The sequence below is a fragment of the Myotis davidii genome, unplaced genomic scaffold (assembly GCF_000327345.1).
Source record: "Myotis davidii unplaced genomic scaffold, ASM32734v1 scaffold1286, whole genome shotgun sequence".
Taxonomy (NCBI): domain Eukaryota; kingdom Metazoa; phylum Chordata; class Mammalia; order Chiroptera; family Vespertilionidae; genus Myotis; species Myotis davidii.
The window spans coordinates 299,755-318,331 of record NW_006296619.1 but is presented as its reverse complement, the minus strand read 5'-3'; the positions used below and the strand labels follow the sequence as shown (position 1 = coordinate 318,331).

Sequence of the window (18,577 nt, the reverse complement as noted above, 5' to 3'; positions counted from 1 at the left end):
CTGGGGAAAAAACACCAGGACCTGTTGTCTTAAGTGGTTATTTTCACTACAGTCCTATCTAAAGATGGGTCAGGACCAGGGAAACTTCTGAGGCTTTCTTTATGACTCTCCACCAGAAACCATTCACCCTGCCTTAACCAGACAAAATAACACAAGTCAGGGGGGAGCTGGTTAGATCAGGATTTCTTTTTATTCCTTGTTGGTTTAAAATGGCTAATCAGAATAAAAAATAAAATGGCCTCTATCTAGAGGCTGGGGTCTCCCCTGTTTAGAGGTTAGAACCCAGGTATCTCCTCTACCCAGCACCATACTGAGGTGGGCTGAGGGGTACCTCTCAAGGGACAATTGGAGGGGCTTAGGCCTTCCACTCCTCCTCTCTATCCCATTTTTGGCATGTGATGAAAAATATTGCTTTTTGGATTCTTCTCTCCTAGCCTTGGATTTAAAAATGTTAGTAACTGTGTGTGAAATGGGGGAAGGATTTGAGGGGCTAGTTGAAGAAGCCCACCCTAATCCTTCCATCCCAAAAAGGGGATTATCCAGTTGTTTCTGGAGCTTGGCCAAGCTCTTTTCCTGATCTCTCCTCCACCAAAAACATCATGGGGCTGTGACCCCTTTCCTGGGAAAACTAAGTGCCAGTGAGCCCTGAAAACTCTACCCTCTCCTCTGACCAAGACTTCAGACTCGCCTCTCTCCAGTTCCTTTCCTGATCACTAAGCACCGACAACAGGGGGTGCTATTTTCTTAATTGGTAATGGACAAAAGAGAGAACCCTGGGGCAAAGGAAGACTTCTATTCACATCTTTCCTCTTCTCCTGCTGGTCCCAGGAATGGGAAGAGTAAGATCCCCCTCTTAAACATCCCTCCCTCATTTTCCCATCCCAGGATAGATATATAATTTCTTTGATATTTATAATATATATATATGTATATATATGTACACACACACACCTGGTAACGCAGAAGAGGAAAAAAATAGAATCCGTAACAATAATAAAAAAAATTATTTCTGGTTTAAAAATGATCTGGTTCTCTCCAGGGCGAGCAATTGCACAAATGTCCACTGAGTCTGGTCCAGGGGTTGAGGAAGGGACGGTCTTAATAGGTAAAGGGGATTGCTGCCCCAGTCTCAGGGCCCCAACTCTCGACTCCCCAACCCCATTGCATTTTATAAAACGCTCCTCATCCTCTTGGAATCGGTGGTTTAAAAAAATGTCCATGCAGGGGAGGAGAGCCCCTTGAGGAAAGGAAGGTGGCCACCTGGGGGGCCCTTTGGTGCAGGCGCAGAGGTGTAGGGGAGGGGAGGTGCCGAAGGCTCACACCGAAATCTCATAGGTGGTGCCACCTACTCCTGACACTTTCTTGACTCCTCCCCTTGTAGGGCTACTGAGAGGTGGCTGGCCTGGGCCAGGGGAAGCTGAGCCTATACTCTTGGGCTGCCCATTGGACTTGCTGTAGGCGGTCTTGAGCTGTACTTCATCTCTGGGAAGAAAAGAAAGAGAGGTGTCAGGAACTGGGACACAAAACACAGAAAGGGGAGACAGTTTTAAAAGTTTGGGGGGGGGAAATAATGTACTTTTCTCCATACATACTTTTTTTAGTGTGATGAATAACTTAATTAAATGATTGTACTTAAATATGCTTTCTTATCAAAACATTCCCTTTTGTTTTATTGCACTGCTTGAAACAAGCCTGATTCCCTATCTCCTATTTATTTCTTCTCTCCAATAGCAGCTATCTTGTATATTTACACTCAAATTTTTAGGAGGACAGGATTAAGAAAAAGTATTAAACTTCAGTCTCTTAACAGGAATGGCCCATGAAAGCAGCTGGAGTGAAAATGAAAATGAAGAGCTATCCACAAGCAGGACAACCCTGCGTCCATTTGCACTAATAAAAGGGCAGTCCTGATGCCTTCTACAGGGCAGGATGCTAATTATAAGTTCGCTGAAGGCCAGGATGGACTAATACTTACTTGGGTGTCAGTAACGGCTGCAAGGCCACTTCTTCAGTCTCAGAGACACCAGGTTGGGCTTTTTGGCTGCTATAAGACATGGATCGGCCCAGGTATGGAGCAGTTGGGCCTGATTCAGGGGACCCCAGTCCCCGGCCCCTTAGTCCATCTGGCTTGCCAAATCGGGGCACAGCTGGGCGTCCCAATGGAGTCTTGCCCAAGGGTGACCTCTTCGAATCATCTGAGGAGGAACTAGTACGAGGGGCATGGCCTGAGCCTGGTGTCGACTGAATGCCGGAGTCCCCCAAGCCTGGTTCTTCCTCTCGACCTGGGAGTGGGGGTGACTGGCGTAGCAGCTTCTCTCGTTCCTGGAGGGAGGCCACAATATGGCGCGACAGATTGTCGTACCGGACTGGTGAGGGCTCTTGATGTGCTGGGCCACTTGGCACCAAATGTGGGTGCCTCTCAGCTTCCCGCTGTTGAGCCAGCCGGGCTGACAGGAAGGGAGAGGTGTAGCCTAAAGGTGTGTCTGGCTCAGGCCCTGCCTGCACTGACTCAAAGTCAGGGCTGTCGGAAGGAGTGAGCAGGCTGTCATAAGATAAACTTCCATTGCGTGTCTGGTTAGCCAGGCTCTTATAGGAGGTGGAGGTTGTGCCCTCTGAACGGATGGACTGCAACTGGCCCAGCTCAAAGCCTGTGCCCTGGGCCGACTTGAGGCTGGAGGAGCGTGAACCACTGGACAGTGGGTCGAAGTGAAAGCTTTTGCCAAAAGTGGGAGAGCGGAAGCTCTCTGGCTCCAGGCTGGGTTCTGACCGGTAGCTGGGATGGCGGCTGCTCTCTGCAATTGAAGTTGGCTCCTTCAAGCTGTCACCACGACTCAACTGGGGGAGAAAATAAAGCAGGCTCTTAGTGCTGCTCCTCATGTGACAGATACCAGGTCCCAGAGCCCAAGGAGTCCCTCAAAAATGGCCTGTTACATGCCAGCAATGTTTAGAACGTTTGTATGCATTATCTTGTTTAACCCCTAAAGCAAATCTCTGAGTTAGTACAAATAATACATTTTAAGATGCAGAAAATAAAACTTAAGTAACTTGCTTGTGATGGGTTTGAACTTAGGTATGACAATCAGTGCTTTTATCTATTTTGCTTCCTTGCCCCCCTTTAATGAAGTAACAACGAGATTCAATCCCACTAACACAGTGGTCGGCAAACCGTGGCTCACGAGCCACATGCGGCTCTTTGGCCCCTTGAGTGTGGCTCTTCCACAAAATACCACGTGCGGGTGCGCACGTACAGTGCGATTGAAACTTCATGGCCCATGCGCAGAAGTCAGTTTTCAGCCTGGGCGAGTCTATTTTGAAGAAGTGGCGTTAGAAGTGGGGGGGGTCGGTCGGTCGGGCAACGGGAGACACGGCGTAGGCGGGCCGCGGGATACGCAGCACGGGGGAGGCACGCACAATTCATGCACGAGTTGAGGATGGGAGAGCTGGAAGGGGTCGACCTCAGTGAACGTACCTCAATCAGATTGAGGATGTTTTTAGCAAAGGCCAGCTTAGGAGTACCCTAATTATATACAATGTACCTGCCTATATAGTTTAAGTTTAAAAAATTTGGCTCTCAAAAGAAATTTCCATTGTTGTACTGTTGATGTTTGGCTCTGTTGACTAATGAGTTTGCCGACCACTGCACTAACACCTACAATTAGTAAAATGCCTTTGATTTTCTTTTCTTCCCTCTGCCTCTTCTTTCCCTTCTCCCAATCTTCTTCCCAGAACAAGTGGCATATTTACAACCCTCCTACTTAGGGAGAACCCAGTACCTTGGCGCTGGAAGAGTGAGGCATGGCGGCTGATGTGCTGCTGCTACTGTAGCCTGGCCGATACTTGTACATGGTAGGTGTGGGGGGGCTGTCCTTGCTCAACAGGCTGCTGTCTGTGGGGAAAAAAAGGCCCAGAGGAACCACTTTACAAGCTATGCTCTTAACCTAGGTAGAGTTCCTTAAGGTAGAGGAGAGAACAAGGTAGGAATAGGTATACGCAGCCAAGGGAACATGAATTTGTTGAAATCAAGACTAAAGACTCCTATTAATTCAGATCTCAGTGAATATACCAAACAGGATGCTCTCTGTCTAAAGCTGACAGTTCCCCCACAAACATCTAATTCACTGCCAGTAGCTAAGTGGTATCCCCTTTCTCCCAGCTGTTCAAAGTAGTGGCTCAAGTGCCACCTATTGGGTGTTCTCAGCTACAGCAAAAGCATGATCTAGCCCTTGCCTGTGTCTGCGCTACAATTCAGTCACCTTCTCACTCCTGCTGCCCTTACCCTCAGTAGCCAGATTGAGGTGTGTTCGTAGCCCTGTATAACGGCTCAGGTCCGGCTTAGGAGGAGGTGGAGGTTCAGCATCTGCGGACTGGCTCTCTGTAATCTCCAAGCTTCCTTTAGACTGGATAAAAGAGGGAAAATCAGGGCATTAGGCAATTCACAAGTATTAAACTGATAACAGAGGAGTGTTGGAGAGTCAGTTATATATTTCTAAACGGACTGGAAGACAAGGGACAAGAGTTAGTTTGAGAATGGTACTGGATTAAAAAAAGTTTTCCACAAGAGTTTAATCCTGCCATTTATTTGTGGGTTGGTTTTTGTTGTTGTTAATCCTCATTTTGAGGTTATTTTTCCATTGATTGTTGTGTAGAAGGGCAGGAGGAAGAGGGAGAGAGAAACATCACTGTGAGAGAGACATCGATTGGTTGCCTCCCCCACGTGGGATCGAACTGCAACCCAGGTGTGTGCCCCTGACCAGGCATTGAACCCCTGACCATTCGAGCACAGGCTGGCCTGGGCGTTGTTCATTTTTACCATTAACTACTTGAGTTCCAACCACCTGCAAGCTACTATTTTAAGTCCTATGAAGACATGGAAATGAATGGACTCAATTTATAATGTCACTAAATTACAATCTAATGGAGACAAGATATATATTTTTAAGTAATTTTAACACAAGTCAGAAAGTGATAAATACTATGAGAGATGTAAACTAAAAGCGTGTTTCCATTTCTTTACCAGGAGTGAGAGCCTCCAAGTTACCTAATTTTGCTCCCCTAAATTCCTCACCTTAGTTCTCCTCAGCTCTCCCTGAATGCCATTGTCCATGATCTTCACAGTTATCTGCCCATCTGACACTTCTGGTCGAAGGAAGGGAGGTCTGATTACAATGGTCTTCTCTTTCTTTGGTCTCCCCAAATACCTGAGTGTTAAGAATAAAAAGGCTTTCATTCATTCATTCATTCATTCATTCCAATGTATCTACTGATTGCCTACCTTGTGTAAAACATTTTTACACAATAAACAGTCCAACCAGGCCAGTGAAAAGATCAACATTGAACAGATTTGATTCCATGACTGTAACAAGACTAGGCCTTTGGGCAGATAGCTAGCTCAGGACACTCTGGAGTAAATCTCAACTCTCAGAGGAGAGTAACCATAATACCTGATGAGTATTAACTGAACTCATGGTGTCCACTAAAGGATGGCATGTCTTTCCCATGTAGGTACTTCCCGTTCTAAGAGAACCCTTCCTAATGGCAGTCTCCCATCAGACCTCTGGCACCAGAAGCAGCCCAAAGGAGACAAAAGTTATAATGAAGGGTGAACAGCAGCCCAAAGGGCTATAGACGTACCTGGGTGCTGGGGAACTGCAGAGCACACGGCTGACATTATTACAGCAGCCATTGGTGAAGGGGTTCACACCTCCCCGGAATTTACCCGTAACCTAGGAGGAAAAAAGAGCCAGAGCAGTCAGACAATGGGTCCCTGACTTCCAAAGACCAAAACACAAACCAATGAAAAATTATTGTATACCCACTATCTGGGAGAGACAAAAAAAATGAGTAAAACACAATCCTGCCATCACCCAACTTCTACCTGGGATAGCTAAGAATGACAACTCTAGTCAGTGTCCTCAGTTCAAATCCTAGGTCTTCCTCACCATAGCTATCTCACCCTCAACATCAGTTTCCTCATGTAAAATGGGGATAAATAGCTCTCTGAATATTGAAAACTAAAATATACAAAATACCAAGCAAGCAAGGTTAATTATGCACAAAAATAACTGTCTTTAAGCAGCACTATAAGCTTCTTGAGGGCTGACGCAGATCTTTTATTAAACTTCTCTAAGTTCGGAGCCCAAATTGTCCAGTATAAGTGGACATTCTGTAAATGCTAACTAGAGATGGCTTCTATTCTCACGTTTGCATGAGGAAATTGGACACTACCTCATAAAACATATTTAGGGGGCGGGGCAAAAAATATAGTATTTAGGTATCCATTTGTAGAAGCACAGGCTAAACACTAATCACAGGACTAAAAGACAAGCCCTCCTCTGCAGAGGTCTCCCATCACTTCTTCCTGTACCTGTTCATTGGTTGTGCGTCCCCGAGCCACCAGCACCACATGAAATCCCGTGAGGCCAGCTACAGGGATGAAGAATAAGCCAGCCACACACATCACTGCCATCCTGAAGCCAAACAGTCAAGGAGAGCAGAGCAACATGATCTCATCTTCTCCAGCCCATACTGTAGCCATCTTCCCTTGAGCCTTACTACCACAGGATTCAACCTTCCTCACTCTTCCCCCTCCCAATCCCACCACCAAGCCTTAAAGGATACGTGACAGCCGTGCAGACCCCTGAGAGTTCCTCCACGTGGGAGAGGACATAAAGGAGGCCAAAGCCAAACACACCCATAATGTGCACTGTCAGGGAAAGGAGGAAGAGGAAGAAATAACGGTAGTTCCGGCGACCAATACAGTTGTTCACCCAGGGGCAGTGATGATCAAATTCCTAGGGGCAAAAAGAGAGAATGAGAGGCATCCTTGGACCACAGCACTAGATCACTTTTCAGTCAAGAAGACAGACAAATGGCAGAACTTGTTGTTTTTATGATTATGCTAATCATTTAGTTGCAAAATTAAAGCAGGAAACAGGATCAAGCAGTTTATCTTGCTCTACCAGTCTCACAGGAAGACTTCCCAAAGGTTGATGATCAAAGACCAAAGTTGCCTCTCAAAGTTTATCCTATGTGACCAAGGAACTCTGAAACAGAATGTCAGAGGCTTTGCAAAAATATCAAGATTCTTGAGAAAAGAGGCTTGAAAGGAAAATCTGATAGGCAAATACTTATAGCTACGTAAAAACTGATTGGGGGGGAAAAAGTCAAAAATAAAAGGGCCCTGGCCATTGTGACCATCCTGGGCATGGAAAGGTTGCCAGTTCAATTCCCAGGTCAGGGCACATGCCCAGGTTGTGGGCTCCATCCCTGGTATGGGGCATGCAGGAGGCAGCTGACCAATGTTCCACTCTCACATGGATGGTTCTGTCTCTTTCTCCCTCTCCCTTCCTCTCTCTAAAAACCTCCCAAAAAAAACACAAAACCTTAAGTAAAATGAAAAGGACACAGGAAGAAAAATATAACTAAAAATTGAATGCAACAGTATGATGATGTAAACGCAAGAGATAACACAAAGCCAGGAAACATAACCAGAAAGATGAGTCAAGGGAAGGAAGGCTAGAGCCATGAATCCTGGTGCTGGGAAAGCCTAGGGCACTTGGGGTCCCTCCTGTAACAGAATATTTGCACTCTACCTCTCATGTACACACTACCCACATAGTTAGGACTGTATTTCATGCACACGATTCGATCCTTACTCTATGAGACACAAGATCACCTGGGTTAAGCATCACGTGACCCCACTCAGGGTTCTTACCTCCACACAATTGTCACAGACACTGCAGTGGGAACATCGAGGAGGACGGTAGAATCGGCAGGTGGCACACCATTTCATACGCACTTGGATGCCCTTGATTTCCACTGTTTTGTAAAGGGGAGCTCGGAAGTCATCTTCCTTGTCTTCATCCTCCTCAGCTGCAGAGAGTAAAGTCAATAAAAAAACAACTGTGCCAAAACTGTACCAAGCATTAGGGATGCAATGATATTTAAAATATGGCCTCTGCCTTCAAGGAATTCAAGACTAATGGGGGAGAGACTACGAATTAATAACAAATACTGTGAGATCAGCTCTTTATACAACATTATTGGAACACAGTTGAAGAAGCAATTTATTCTGCACTGGGAAATGAGGTTCAAGAGAATATGACTCGCCCGGCTGGCATGACTCAGAACCAGAAGGTTATGGTTCAATTCCTGGCCAGGGCACATGCCCAGGTTGCGGGCTCATTCCCCAGTGTGGGGTGAGCAGAAGGCAGCCAATCAATGATTCTCTCTCATCACTGATGTTTCTATCTCTCTCTCCCTCTCCTTTTCTCTCTGAAATCAATAAAAATATTTTTTTTTTAAAAAAGAGAATATGACTCAGAGGTGGCTGTGATATGGATACACTGATATTCCCAGTTTACATACTATAAATTTATGTAAACTAGTTATCTCTGAGTTGTGAAATTATAGGTGATACTTGTCTTGTTTATACTTTCTATATAATGAACATACACTATTAAAATGATTATATTTAAAATTTTTTAATGCTATTTATTTTGAAATCTCTGATCCTTCCACACCATCATCTATCAGAAGTGAGTTCTTTATTTTTTTTAAGTACTATATAGTTATTTGGTTACTCTTATAACTTAACTAGAGGTCCAAGTGCACAAAATTCATGCACTTGGCGGGGGCAGGGGGGTGTCCCTCAGCCTGGATTGCAAGAGGGCACAGGCAAGGCCAGGGGACCCCACCGGTACATGATCAGGCCAGGGAGAGATGTGGGAGGTTGGCAAGCCTGGGAGGGACCATGGGAGGGCTCCAGGGCGTGTCCAACCCATCTTGCTCAGTCCTGATCAGCCAGATGCCAGCAGTAAGCTAACCTACCAATCGGAGCATCTGCCCCCTGGTGGCCAGTGCATGTCATAGCGAGCGGTTGAGCGGCCTTAGCACAGCATTAGCATATTATGCTTTGATTGGTTAAACAGACAACTGGACGACCAGACACTTAGCATATTAGGCTTTCATTATATAGGATACGCAGTGTACCTATTCATACAAATGTCTTTCCTATCTTCCCTTCATTTGAAAGCAAGGACCTTTTAAAAAAAAAAAAAAATCACCCCTAATGACCATAATGTCTTCCATATAGATCAGCGACTTTCAACCTTTTTTATCTCATGGCACACATAAACTAATTACTAAAATTTTTTGGTACACAAAAAAATATACTTTTTGCTGATGTGACAAAAAAAAGGTATACATTTGATTTATTCACACCAGATGGCTACTGTTGTGTTGGTTGTCATTTTTTTCATTTGACAATCTAGAAAAGAAGTCAGTGACCGACTAAATAGTCAAGTTTTAAAAATTCTTGCAGCACACTGGTTGAAAATCATTGGAATACATAAATATTTGACAAAAGAACACTAAAAGCTCATTAAAATAGCCCTACTTGTCTTTAGGAACTTAAAGTTCCTTTCATTCATCTGATACTTGAAACAAGTTACAAATGAAGCACAATAACACAGCTTTTTTTAACATAATGAATTTCAGAAAAACTTCACCTCACCAAAGTGGCTATCCCAATTCCACTTGTCTCACTTTTACAAGATAACTTCACATTTGAGAGAAAAAGTAGGTGCCTTCATCAGTCTCTTTCTACTTCTTATTCTATCAATGACCGTTTTTACTCTCACCTCCTGTCTCAGAAACAGCTTACTACTTCTGTATGCAAAACCCTTTTACCATGCTCTCTACCTTCCATCCTACTGAGTTCAGCATTTCATGGCTACAAGCTTCTGCCTAGAATGTCCTTCCCTTCCATCCTCTACTTGGTAAAGTCATTCCTGTCTACCATTAGCAGCATTTCCCAGTTTATATGAGCACATATTAGTGCACACTTTTCTATGGTCTCACAGAATCTTGTTCATGCCTCCATTACAGTTTGTATCACACTGTTTTAACTGCCTAATTCATCTTGGATAGTATTGTGCCTAGCAATACCGCCCAACCAGTATGTTCAAAATATATTTCTGCTGAACAGATAACTGAAAAACAAAGAGTTGATTCAAAGTGAATCACATGGGTAGAAGTTATGACATACAGTAGAACTAAAGGCCCTGACCTGCTTTTCATCATTAGACTATAAAAGTATCCCAAAACCTTATCACTCAATGTATATGTCCAAAAATCATTCTTTTTTCAAAGGTAATAAGAGGCTTCCAAAAAAGAAAATCTTACCTCGAGGGAAAATCCCTGGGTCCATGAAGGTGGCCATGCTGAAGTTAGCCAGCACAAAGAGAAAAACAATCGCATTGTAGATGGGCACTGCAGGTGACACATAACGGCTTAGTCCTGGACAGCTGCACAGATAAGAAAGAAAATGAGGGGCTGCTTCTAACACTCTGGACACCAACCATATAAAGATTCAGCCCACATACTTATATTTAAATCTTGTGTAGTTCACCTTTGCTGTCTCAAATTGTATCCTTCCCAACAAATGTGTCTAGTTTCCCAAAGAAATGCTTATTTTATTTATTTTTTTTAAATATATTTTATTAATTTTTTACAGAGAGGAAGGGAGAGAGATAGAGAGTTAGAAACATCGATGAGAGAGAAACATCGATCAGCCGCCTCCTGCACATCTCCTACTGGGGATGTGCCCGCAACCCAGGCACATGCCCTTGACCGGAATCGAACCCGGGACCCCTCAGTCCGCAGGCCGACGCTCTATCCACTGAGCCAAACCGGCTTCGGCAGAAATGCTCGTTTTAGATCAAGGTACAAGACTCTGACTCTCTCCTACCATAACCCGTTGCACTAAAGGTCTGTGTTCTTCAGATTCTTTCTTCCCTGGTGGATCTTTCCAATGTTTTAGAATCTGCTCTTATCTCCTTTTTAAAAAGGCACAAAAGTTAGGGACTGAGTATGTAACTAATACAAACTACACTCCCTTCTCTGTAGCAGCCTTGAGGCTTCTGGAACCCAGCCATGCCCCAGTGACCTGTACATTGGCCCAAAGCATGAGATACCACCTGCCTCTCTGGCTCCCACTCCCTCTGGCTTTGTACCGCTCTCAACTGCCTAACATTTCTTCACTGCGTCAGATATTCCTGAGAGTTTTATTCATCTAGAAACTAGTTCTTAAGGTGAAAAAATAATAATACCCAAATATGAATGGCACAAAACTAGACTTCTTGAGGTCTATAAATGAAGCAGAAGAGTGGGGAATAAAGAAAAGATTACAGGCCTGGCCGGGTGACTTAGCTGGAATGTCATCCCATGCACCAAATGGTTATGGGTTCGTTTCTAGGACAGGGCACATACCTAGGTTTCGGGTTCAATCCCCGATCAGGGTGCGTACAGAGGCAACCAAAGGATGTTTCTCTTTCTCTCCCTTCTTCTCTCTCTAAAATAACGCTTTAAAAAAATAAGAGAAGATACTAGACCAAACCTCCCTAAATACTGTAGGTAAAAGAAGCTGGTTAAATATATCCACTATTTCACAGGGTCCAAATCAAGAAATATGCATAAGGTAACTTTTCTTGCATTTAAAAAAAGAAAAGAAAGGAGTGCCCCAGTCCAGGATTACACTCAGTTTCTGTCTGGATGTGAGTCTACTAAGAATGCTGCAGGTGCTCTTCCTTTCTCTGATGATATTCTGGGAGCTGAAGTTTCAGAACACAGATGTGCTGCTTGCTCTGTCAGTAATATCAAAGACCCTCTCTCCTGTCTCAGCTCAGGAAAAACTTCCCATTACAAGACAATGGCTAAAGACCCTAATCTGCTTTGTGGCTGAGAACTTAATCTTTAGAATTAGAGCAGCATCTGTCTTTGTCCCCTTTATCTAGACCAGTCAGAACGAAAGGAAGAGTTCATTGAAGGAAGCAGGGGCCAAGAGAACATGACAGCATGAGTCTGAAGAATTCATCCACAGCAGTCCTGGATTCTGTTGTGATGTGTCTCTACCAAAACAGAAAGCACAGCCCTGAGCAGTGATTCAAGACAGTTCATAGGAATTGAGCTCCTTAATGAGATATAAACTAATAAGAGACAAAGGTGATGGTCACAAAGCATCTTGACTACCACCATCTATTTATTCAAATTCCATTAAAAATTTTTTAAGCAAATATTATGTGCAAGGTTTTTTAAGTAATAAATATCAATTAACTTTTAGCTTCTCCTAATCAAAACTGGAAGATAATGAAGTAATGAAGGTAGAGTTAAAGGCACTGATTTCAAGGAAAAAACAGATCTCCCATCACAATTCTGGGTTTATTATCAGTCTCCTATGGAAGCCCCTTCCTCTGGGGTTTCTTTGGTTCAGAAAAAACGTCCCCCTATTTTGGCAGGTTTTGGGGTGAACTATAAGCAAGAAGGAAGAATCCTTACACAGCCCCACCTAAAGCCTGAGTTCCTAGCTCCTTGGGAGGGAGAGAAACTGAAAACCAGTCATCCAGGTCAGAGCCCCTCCCTAGTACTTAGCTGTCACTTTAATTTCCGCCTAGGAAGAGGAGAAAGGGTGACTCACTTGACTCCTACAGCCTGGGAAGATAATTAGAAGGGAAAAAGAAATTAAATCCTTAGAACACTGAGGTACCATGATTTAAAAGTCTCATTCCTAGAATTGGCCATTATGGCTACTGTGGCGGCCTCCTGAGCTTCTGAAAAATAAATAAATGAATAAGGGTATTTCTGTTCTTGAGGGAAACCAAGGTGAATGACAATGAGGCATCAGCTACTTCACAGGCCCAAATGTCAGCCTTTCTGACCCCATTCTTTCTTCAGTTTCTGCATTTCCAAACAAAGAAAATCACACAATTTCTTCTGTATCTGGCCAAACTCTGGTATAATGAACCTTACCCCTACAACCTTCCTGATATCAGCCTATCCCAAAGTGTGAAAACCTAGAATCAAGTTCCAGGATCTGTTGCCAAAATAAAGCCTGTCCTAGAGTTGGCAGTTTCTAGAAATGATACAAATAAGTGCATAGGCAGTATTTGCTCCTAGATGCAAATCAGGGACCTACTGCTTCCAACCTAAACACTCTAGCTCAGAGAGCACCCTACCAAGGAGAGGCATGTGTGAGCAGTGCCTGTTCCTGCCATATCCCATTCTGTTTAGCTCAGGGAGAAGACTGCTGTTGCTATAGTATTCTGCCAGATCCTAGGTGACCACCCCAAGTAGCCTGTCTGAATCTGTTGCCTTTGATGGAAGGAGATGAGGGCTTAGCTGAGAGGAGTTGTTGGGGCTCGTCCTCAGCCTATAGCAATAATCATAGTGCTCCAAAGCACAGGGAGTGGCCGCAGCCCAATAGGCTGGCTGACTGACTCACTGATGAAACTCCCATTACTATACCAACCCAGAAAGAACAGGTTCTTCTGCCCACCCATTCAGCCCTCCTGTTTTCAAGCCAAATAAAACGGGGAGAGTAGGTTTCAATACCTACACTCTTGAAAAATCTGTTTCGTAGCCATCGCTCACACTTCCTATTATAAATGGTTCAATTCCTAGTACAAAAAAAAAAAAAAGTAGGACTCAAGAAGCTTTGATTTTAATTCTCAATCAATATTTTGCTAGGTAGCCTAAGGTAATCCACAGAAAACTCTCTAAGTTCATTACTTCAACTACATAATACAGATATGAGGCTGGAGACAAAGTTTGAAAAGATCCTAGAATTCTTTTTAAACCAGATGGCTTAATACTGGGCATTCACTGGCTAAAAGATACACACACACAAAACACATTACTATTACAACCATCACAATTATCATTCCAGCTCCACCTTCATCCTTCATTCCACTTCCCCATTCTGAGGTACTGGACATTCAAGAACACTTGAAACACAGGCACTACCCTCCCTGAAGGACAAGTCTATACATTCCATCCATGCCTAACACATAGTTTGAATGTATGCCTAGTGTTCCTTGTTAATGAGGAAAGGTTGAAATGAATACCCCACTTCCTAACCCTGGGGATCAAGATTCCACAGGAAAACAATTTCTTCTCTTATAGGTGGGTAAGTTCCCCTTAAAACACTTCACTTTTGGTGTGTGTGTTATTTAGACTTTCAAGCAGCTCACTGCAAGACATAGAACCTGGACACTTACTCCTGGATGAGAAAAAAACATGGGAAGGAAAAGGAACAACCACTACTCAATTAATGCCCGAAATCACAAGACTGCTCCCACTCAAATCAGGGCTAGCACCTCCAGTCATGAAGAAAAAAAAAAACAGACGGAGAGTCACTCCAGTTGCCCAACTCTCTGGGGTAAAAGGGTTGGGAGGGGCCAGAGGTAGAAACTGAAAGGAAGAAAGCTCTCTATGGATGGGACACTAGAAAGACCATCACAGATTTCTGCACAACCCAGACTTTTTTATCTTTCCTTCAGAGGACCACCTGCAGCAGAGATGTACCCCCATGCCCACCTTAACCGACCTTAAAAGCAAACAAAATGAGCCCTAACCGGTTTGGCTCAGTGGATAGAGCGTCAGCCTGCGGACTCAAGGGTCCCAGGTTCGATTCCGGACAAGGGCATGTACCTTGGTAGCGGGCACATCCCCAGTAGGGTGTGTGCAGGAGGCAGCTGATCGATATTTCTTGCTCATCGATGTTTCTAACTCTCTATCCCTCTCCCTTCCTCTCTGTAAAAAAAATCAATAAAACATATATTTTTTAAAAAGTAAACAAAATGAGACACTGGTTGACTTTACTCACAGTTTGAGGAGACTTTAGAGGATACAATTCGGTGATTTATTTCAAAGACCACTGCCAGGAGCCCTAAAAAGGTCTCAAGGCTCCCCAGGAAGACAAAGAGTATGCACCAAGTGGCTGGGCCTCTATGCACCTGCCTCAGCTGAACCAGACAGCTCTACCCTTATGTTTTATGTACTGGGGTTCCAAATAAGATCTCATTTGAAAAAGGTCATGGTGTTTAAATAACTGCTCTAGGCCAACTTCCTCATTATACAGAGGAAGAAACAGGTCCACAAAGTTTAACAGGCTTTACCAAAATCTGTCTCCTGACCCCCCAAAAGTGTGCATTCCTTTTACCTAGCACTGACCCCTGCCAATCACAAAAGGAGGCTTAGTAAAGACAAAAAGGATACAGGCACATTATCTTAAATGCAGAGTCTAATGCCTAATTAGAAGGGGGGGGGGGGTTACTTTAGCAGACACTCTCCTTCCCAAGTACTAAAAAGAGGAAAGAATTAAGACACGATCCCCAATAACTCACCTGCTTAGTTTTAGTACTGAAAAAAATTAGTGAATGAGGGGGATTAGGCTTCTAGGAGGAAGACCTGAACTGTTCTATTCAAGCTTCTCTGGGGCAGAAGATCACCATTTTTTGATGATCAAGCCCAACTGATAATATCTGCTCATAGCTTCCCCTACTTGGCAGGTAAATTACATCCAATTGGTTGAAGCCTATATGCTTCCACTAATAATGTCTGCCAGCTGAAAGGGACTTTTTCTCCCACTCCCAGTCCTCTAGGTGCCACAGTAATTCTCACCTGGGGCTTATACAAATGGTTGAAAAGATAGTTGTAGCTTAGGGAAGAGAATAGAAGGATGACAGAATTGTTACAGATTTAGGGCCCCTATTTGGAGCTGGTTCAAAGAGAGCCTTCCTCTTGTCTCTCTACTTGAAACCATAAATTATTTTCTAGGTTGTATACAGTTTTAAACAGAGGGTTCCCCAAGGACTTGAACCTCAAAAGGGATAGAATATGTAGGAGAACAGTTTTTTAGATCATTGGCACCTCAGTCCAGATGTATGCTTGCAGAGGAACTGCTATGGTTAGATGGAGAGGAAGAGTTGAGAATTTCAGAGGTTCAGGGTGTTTATGTCTCCGCAAATGGGCGAGGAGACTCTAGCAAGGAAAAGAGAGCCCAGAAGTTGGTCCTGAGGAAAGTGCCAGGGGAACTCTCACTAGGACTTAAGGCTTCTAATTTTGGATTAGAGGCAGTAATTCCAAAGAGAGTCAATATTGTCCTCCAAAATTCTTTTTCCTCGGACTACGGGACCATAGAATAAGGAGGGCCCCTACTTTTCTGGCACCAGGGAATGGAAAAGTAGGTTAAATAGTTTCAACTATCAGTTGAGAAAATGTCTATGTCAGGACAACAATTTGTGGCAAAACTGGTATAACCAGCCAAGCACTTCAATGTTTCCAGATTAGCAAAGTAAGAGCAAGGATTCTGCTCAAGAACAAATGGGTTGAAAGAGAGAAACCATTTAGTCCCCTGAATTTCCAACTTCCCCCAAAGCTTTGACCCTTGAAGGAAGATAGAACCTCCCCAATTAAGCAGGTCTGAGGGTGTCAAAGTGGTCTTACATATATCCCTCCTGACACAGCACCACAAGGGCTACAAGGATACTAAGATCCCATATAAATGTCCCATGGTTAAAATGTTGATTCTACCTACACATAATAGCAGAAACCAAAATAAGGATGACACTAAAATTCCCTCCTCCTTATTGGCAGTCAATGCATGAAGAAGGGCAGAACACTGAACATGTTGAGACAAAGATTATAAAGACCAGAGACGAGCAGGGCTGCTCTAGATCCCTGAAGGATTCCACAGGTAAGTTCAGGCTGGAGAGCCGGGGGCAAGGAAACTATGACTTCTACTCATCCGAGGAAGAGGTGAGAAATAGGACGGTGCTTGTACCTTAGGTAAAAGATCTTTCCCTTATCAAAAAACTAAGAGCCCTCGCCCTAACCAGTTTGGCTCAGTGGATAGAGCGTCGGCCTGCGGACTGAAGGGTCCCAGGTTCGGTTCCAGTCAAGGGCATGTGTCTTGGTTGCGGGTACGGCCCCAGTAGAAGGTGTACGGGAGGCGGCTGATCGATGTTTCTCTCTCATCGATGTTTCTGACTCTCTGTCTCTCCCCCTTCCTCTCTGCAAAAAAATCAATAAAATATATATTTAAAAAGAGTAAAAAACAAAGCAAAACTAAGAGCCCTAGCCAGTTAGGCTCAGTGGACAGAGTGTTGGCCTGTGGACTGAAGGGTCCCAGGTTCGATTCCAGTCAAGGGCATGTACCTAGGTTGCTGGCTTGATCCCTGGCCCGGTCAGGGCACATGCAGGAGGCAACCAATAGATGATGTTTCTCTCCCTCTGCCTCTCCCCTTTCCTTTTACTCTCTCTAAAAATCAATGAGAAGATATCCTCGGATGAGGATTACCAAAAACAAATAATTAGCCCTTGCTAGTTTAGCTTAGTGGATAGAGCATCAGCCTGTGGACTGAAGTGTCCTGGATTCCGGTAATAAAATATATATATATATATTTTTAAAAGAAATAACTAAATAGAAAGCACCACTATTACTTTGCTGACCCATATTTTTTAGAATTCCTCTGGCATAAGCTCAATTTGAGAGGTTTCCCTCCCTCCTTTCTCAGATTTAATTCCTGTTCGCTATTTCTTCCCATAATAGTAATGGCCAGCAATTCCTGCTTCATTCATCCTTCAATGAGTCCAAACTGCTTTATTCCTCACCACTTCATTTTCCTCTTCCCAGCAATCTCCCATTGCTCTAAATAGCACCTCACAATTACGTTTAAGCCTGAACTACAGCAAAGTGAACTCCCCAGAAATATCTACCATGCTCAGATTGTTCCAAGAGCTACAACTAGAACACCAACTCAATGCCTCGACAGTTTAAGGCTCAGAAGGCTGGTCCATGTTAATTATAAACAGGTAACAGCCAAGACATTTCCCAGATGGTTGACAGTTAAAATACTGGGGAAAGGGGGAAGAATAAATCAGTCTCCTCCAATAACAAGCCAATGAACAAAGTCTGTATATCCCAAGTGGGAAATCTTTTAATATCAACTGTATTTCCTAACACAACCAGGGAATGGAAGAATTTCTGCCATTCCCTTCAGCACGAACTAATGTAAAGAAAGTCTCTAGGACTCTCCTCCTAAATAAAATTCGCATTCACTTCCCATTGGCCTTCACTCCTTAAGTAACACTAAAAGCTAAAACTCTCTCAATGGTATATCTTCTAAATCAATTCTGAAATTCTCCAGTACTCTGTTCCCATAATCTTAAATTTAAGCTTCAAATAACCAGGGGAAAAGCCAGTGCTAGTGGCTGATTACTTAAACTGCTTCAAGACTCCCTGGTGGTTTCCTCCCACTTCCTTCCTAGTTCAGGATTATCTAATGATGGAGCTGGGTAGGAAAATATGAACATCTGTGATTCCAGAGGAAGGGAGGCAGGGGAAGGTAGAGGATTCAATGGAGTAAAATTTAGACCATGTTTCTGGGATTCAGATTTACCTCGATCAGACATCCAACACCCAGTCGCTTGTCTTTGAAAGCAAAACTCAAGAGAAAAACTAGCCCGTCACCTCCCATGGAGTGCCCCCCAAAAACCACTGCTGGGAGAAAACTCACGTAAAGGCAAAGAAGAGGGTCGTAGCTCCCACTAAGAAGATGGCGGCTGCTGAGACCGGAACATACTTGCTGGGTTTGAATCTCTTTCCAGACTCTGCGGGCATGTTGGAGGTCTGATGGGAGATCTGCCCTGCCGCATAGCCCAGGCCCACACAACGGCAGAACAGACAAGAAAACGGGATGAGGGCAACACCGGAGATAAGAGCACAGGACCAGGGAAA

General features: G+C 43.9%; 1 protein-coding gene across 4 annotated transcripts in view; it reads right to left on the bottom strand.

Annotated features, from left to right (window-relative positions):
- Positions 1 to 171: 171 nt before the first annotated feature.
- The window catches only part of ZDHHC5 (zinc finger, DHHC-type containing 5), a 22,539-nt gene continuing 4,133 nt past the window's right edge, over positions 172 to 18,577 (bottom strand). For 2 of the 4 annotated variants that reach the window (XM_015569354.1, XM_006772070.2), the window contains 11 exons: positions 18,357 to 18,577; positions 10,186 to 10,307; positions 7,715 to 7,872; positions 6,619 to 6,791; positions 6,365 to 6,467; positions 5,632 to 5,723; positions 5,066 to 5,198; positions 4,277 to 4,397; positions 3,774 to 3,886; positions 1,976 to 2,835; positions 986 to 1,482 (listed from right to left, as the gene is read on the bottom strand). The exon at positions 18,357 to 18,577 is cut by the window's right edge and continues 971 nt beyond it. In XM_015569354.1, coding sequence (XP_015424840.1) covers positions 1,317 to 1,482; positions 1,976 to 2,835; positions 3,774 to 3,886; positions 4,277 to 4,397; positions 5,066 to 5,198; positions 5,632 to 5,723; positions 6,365 to 6,467; positions 6,619 to 6,791; positions 7,715 to 7,872; positions 10,186 to 10,307; positions 18,357 to 18,460 — 2,145 coding nt within the window. In that variant the 5' untranslated portion in view covers positions 18,461 to 18,577 and the 3' untranslated portion in view covers positions 986 to 1,316. Of the gene's footprint in view, positions 1,483 to 1,975; positions 2,836 to 3,773; positions 3,887 to 4,276; positions 4,398 to 5,065; positions 5,199 to 5,631; positions 5,724 to 6,364; positions 6,468 to 6,618; positions 6,792 to 7,714; positions 7,873 to 10,185; positions 10,308 to 15,708; positions 15,861 to 18,356 lie in introns of those variants that run through there. The other 2 variants (XM_006772068.2, XM_015569355.1) reach the window with 2 other exon arrangements.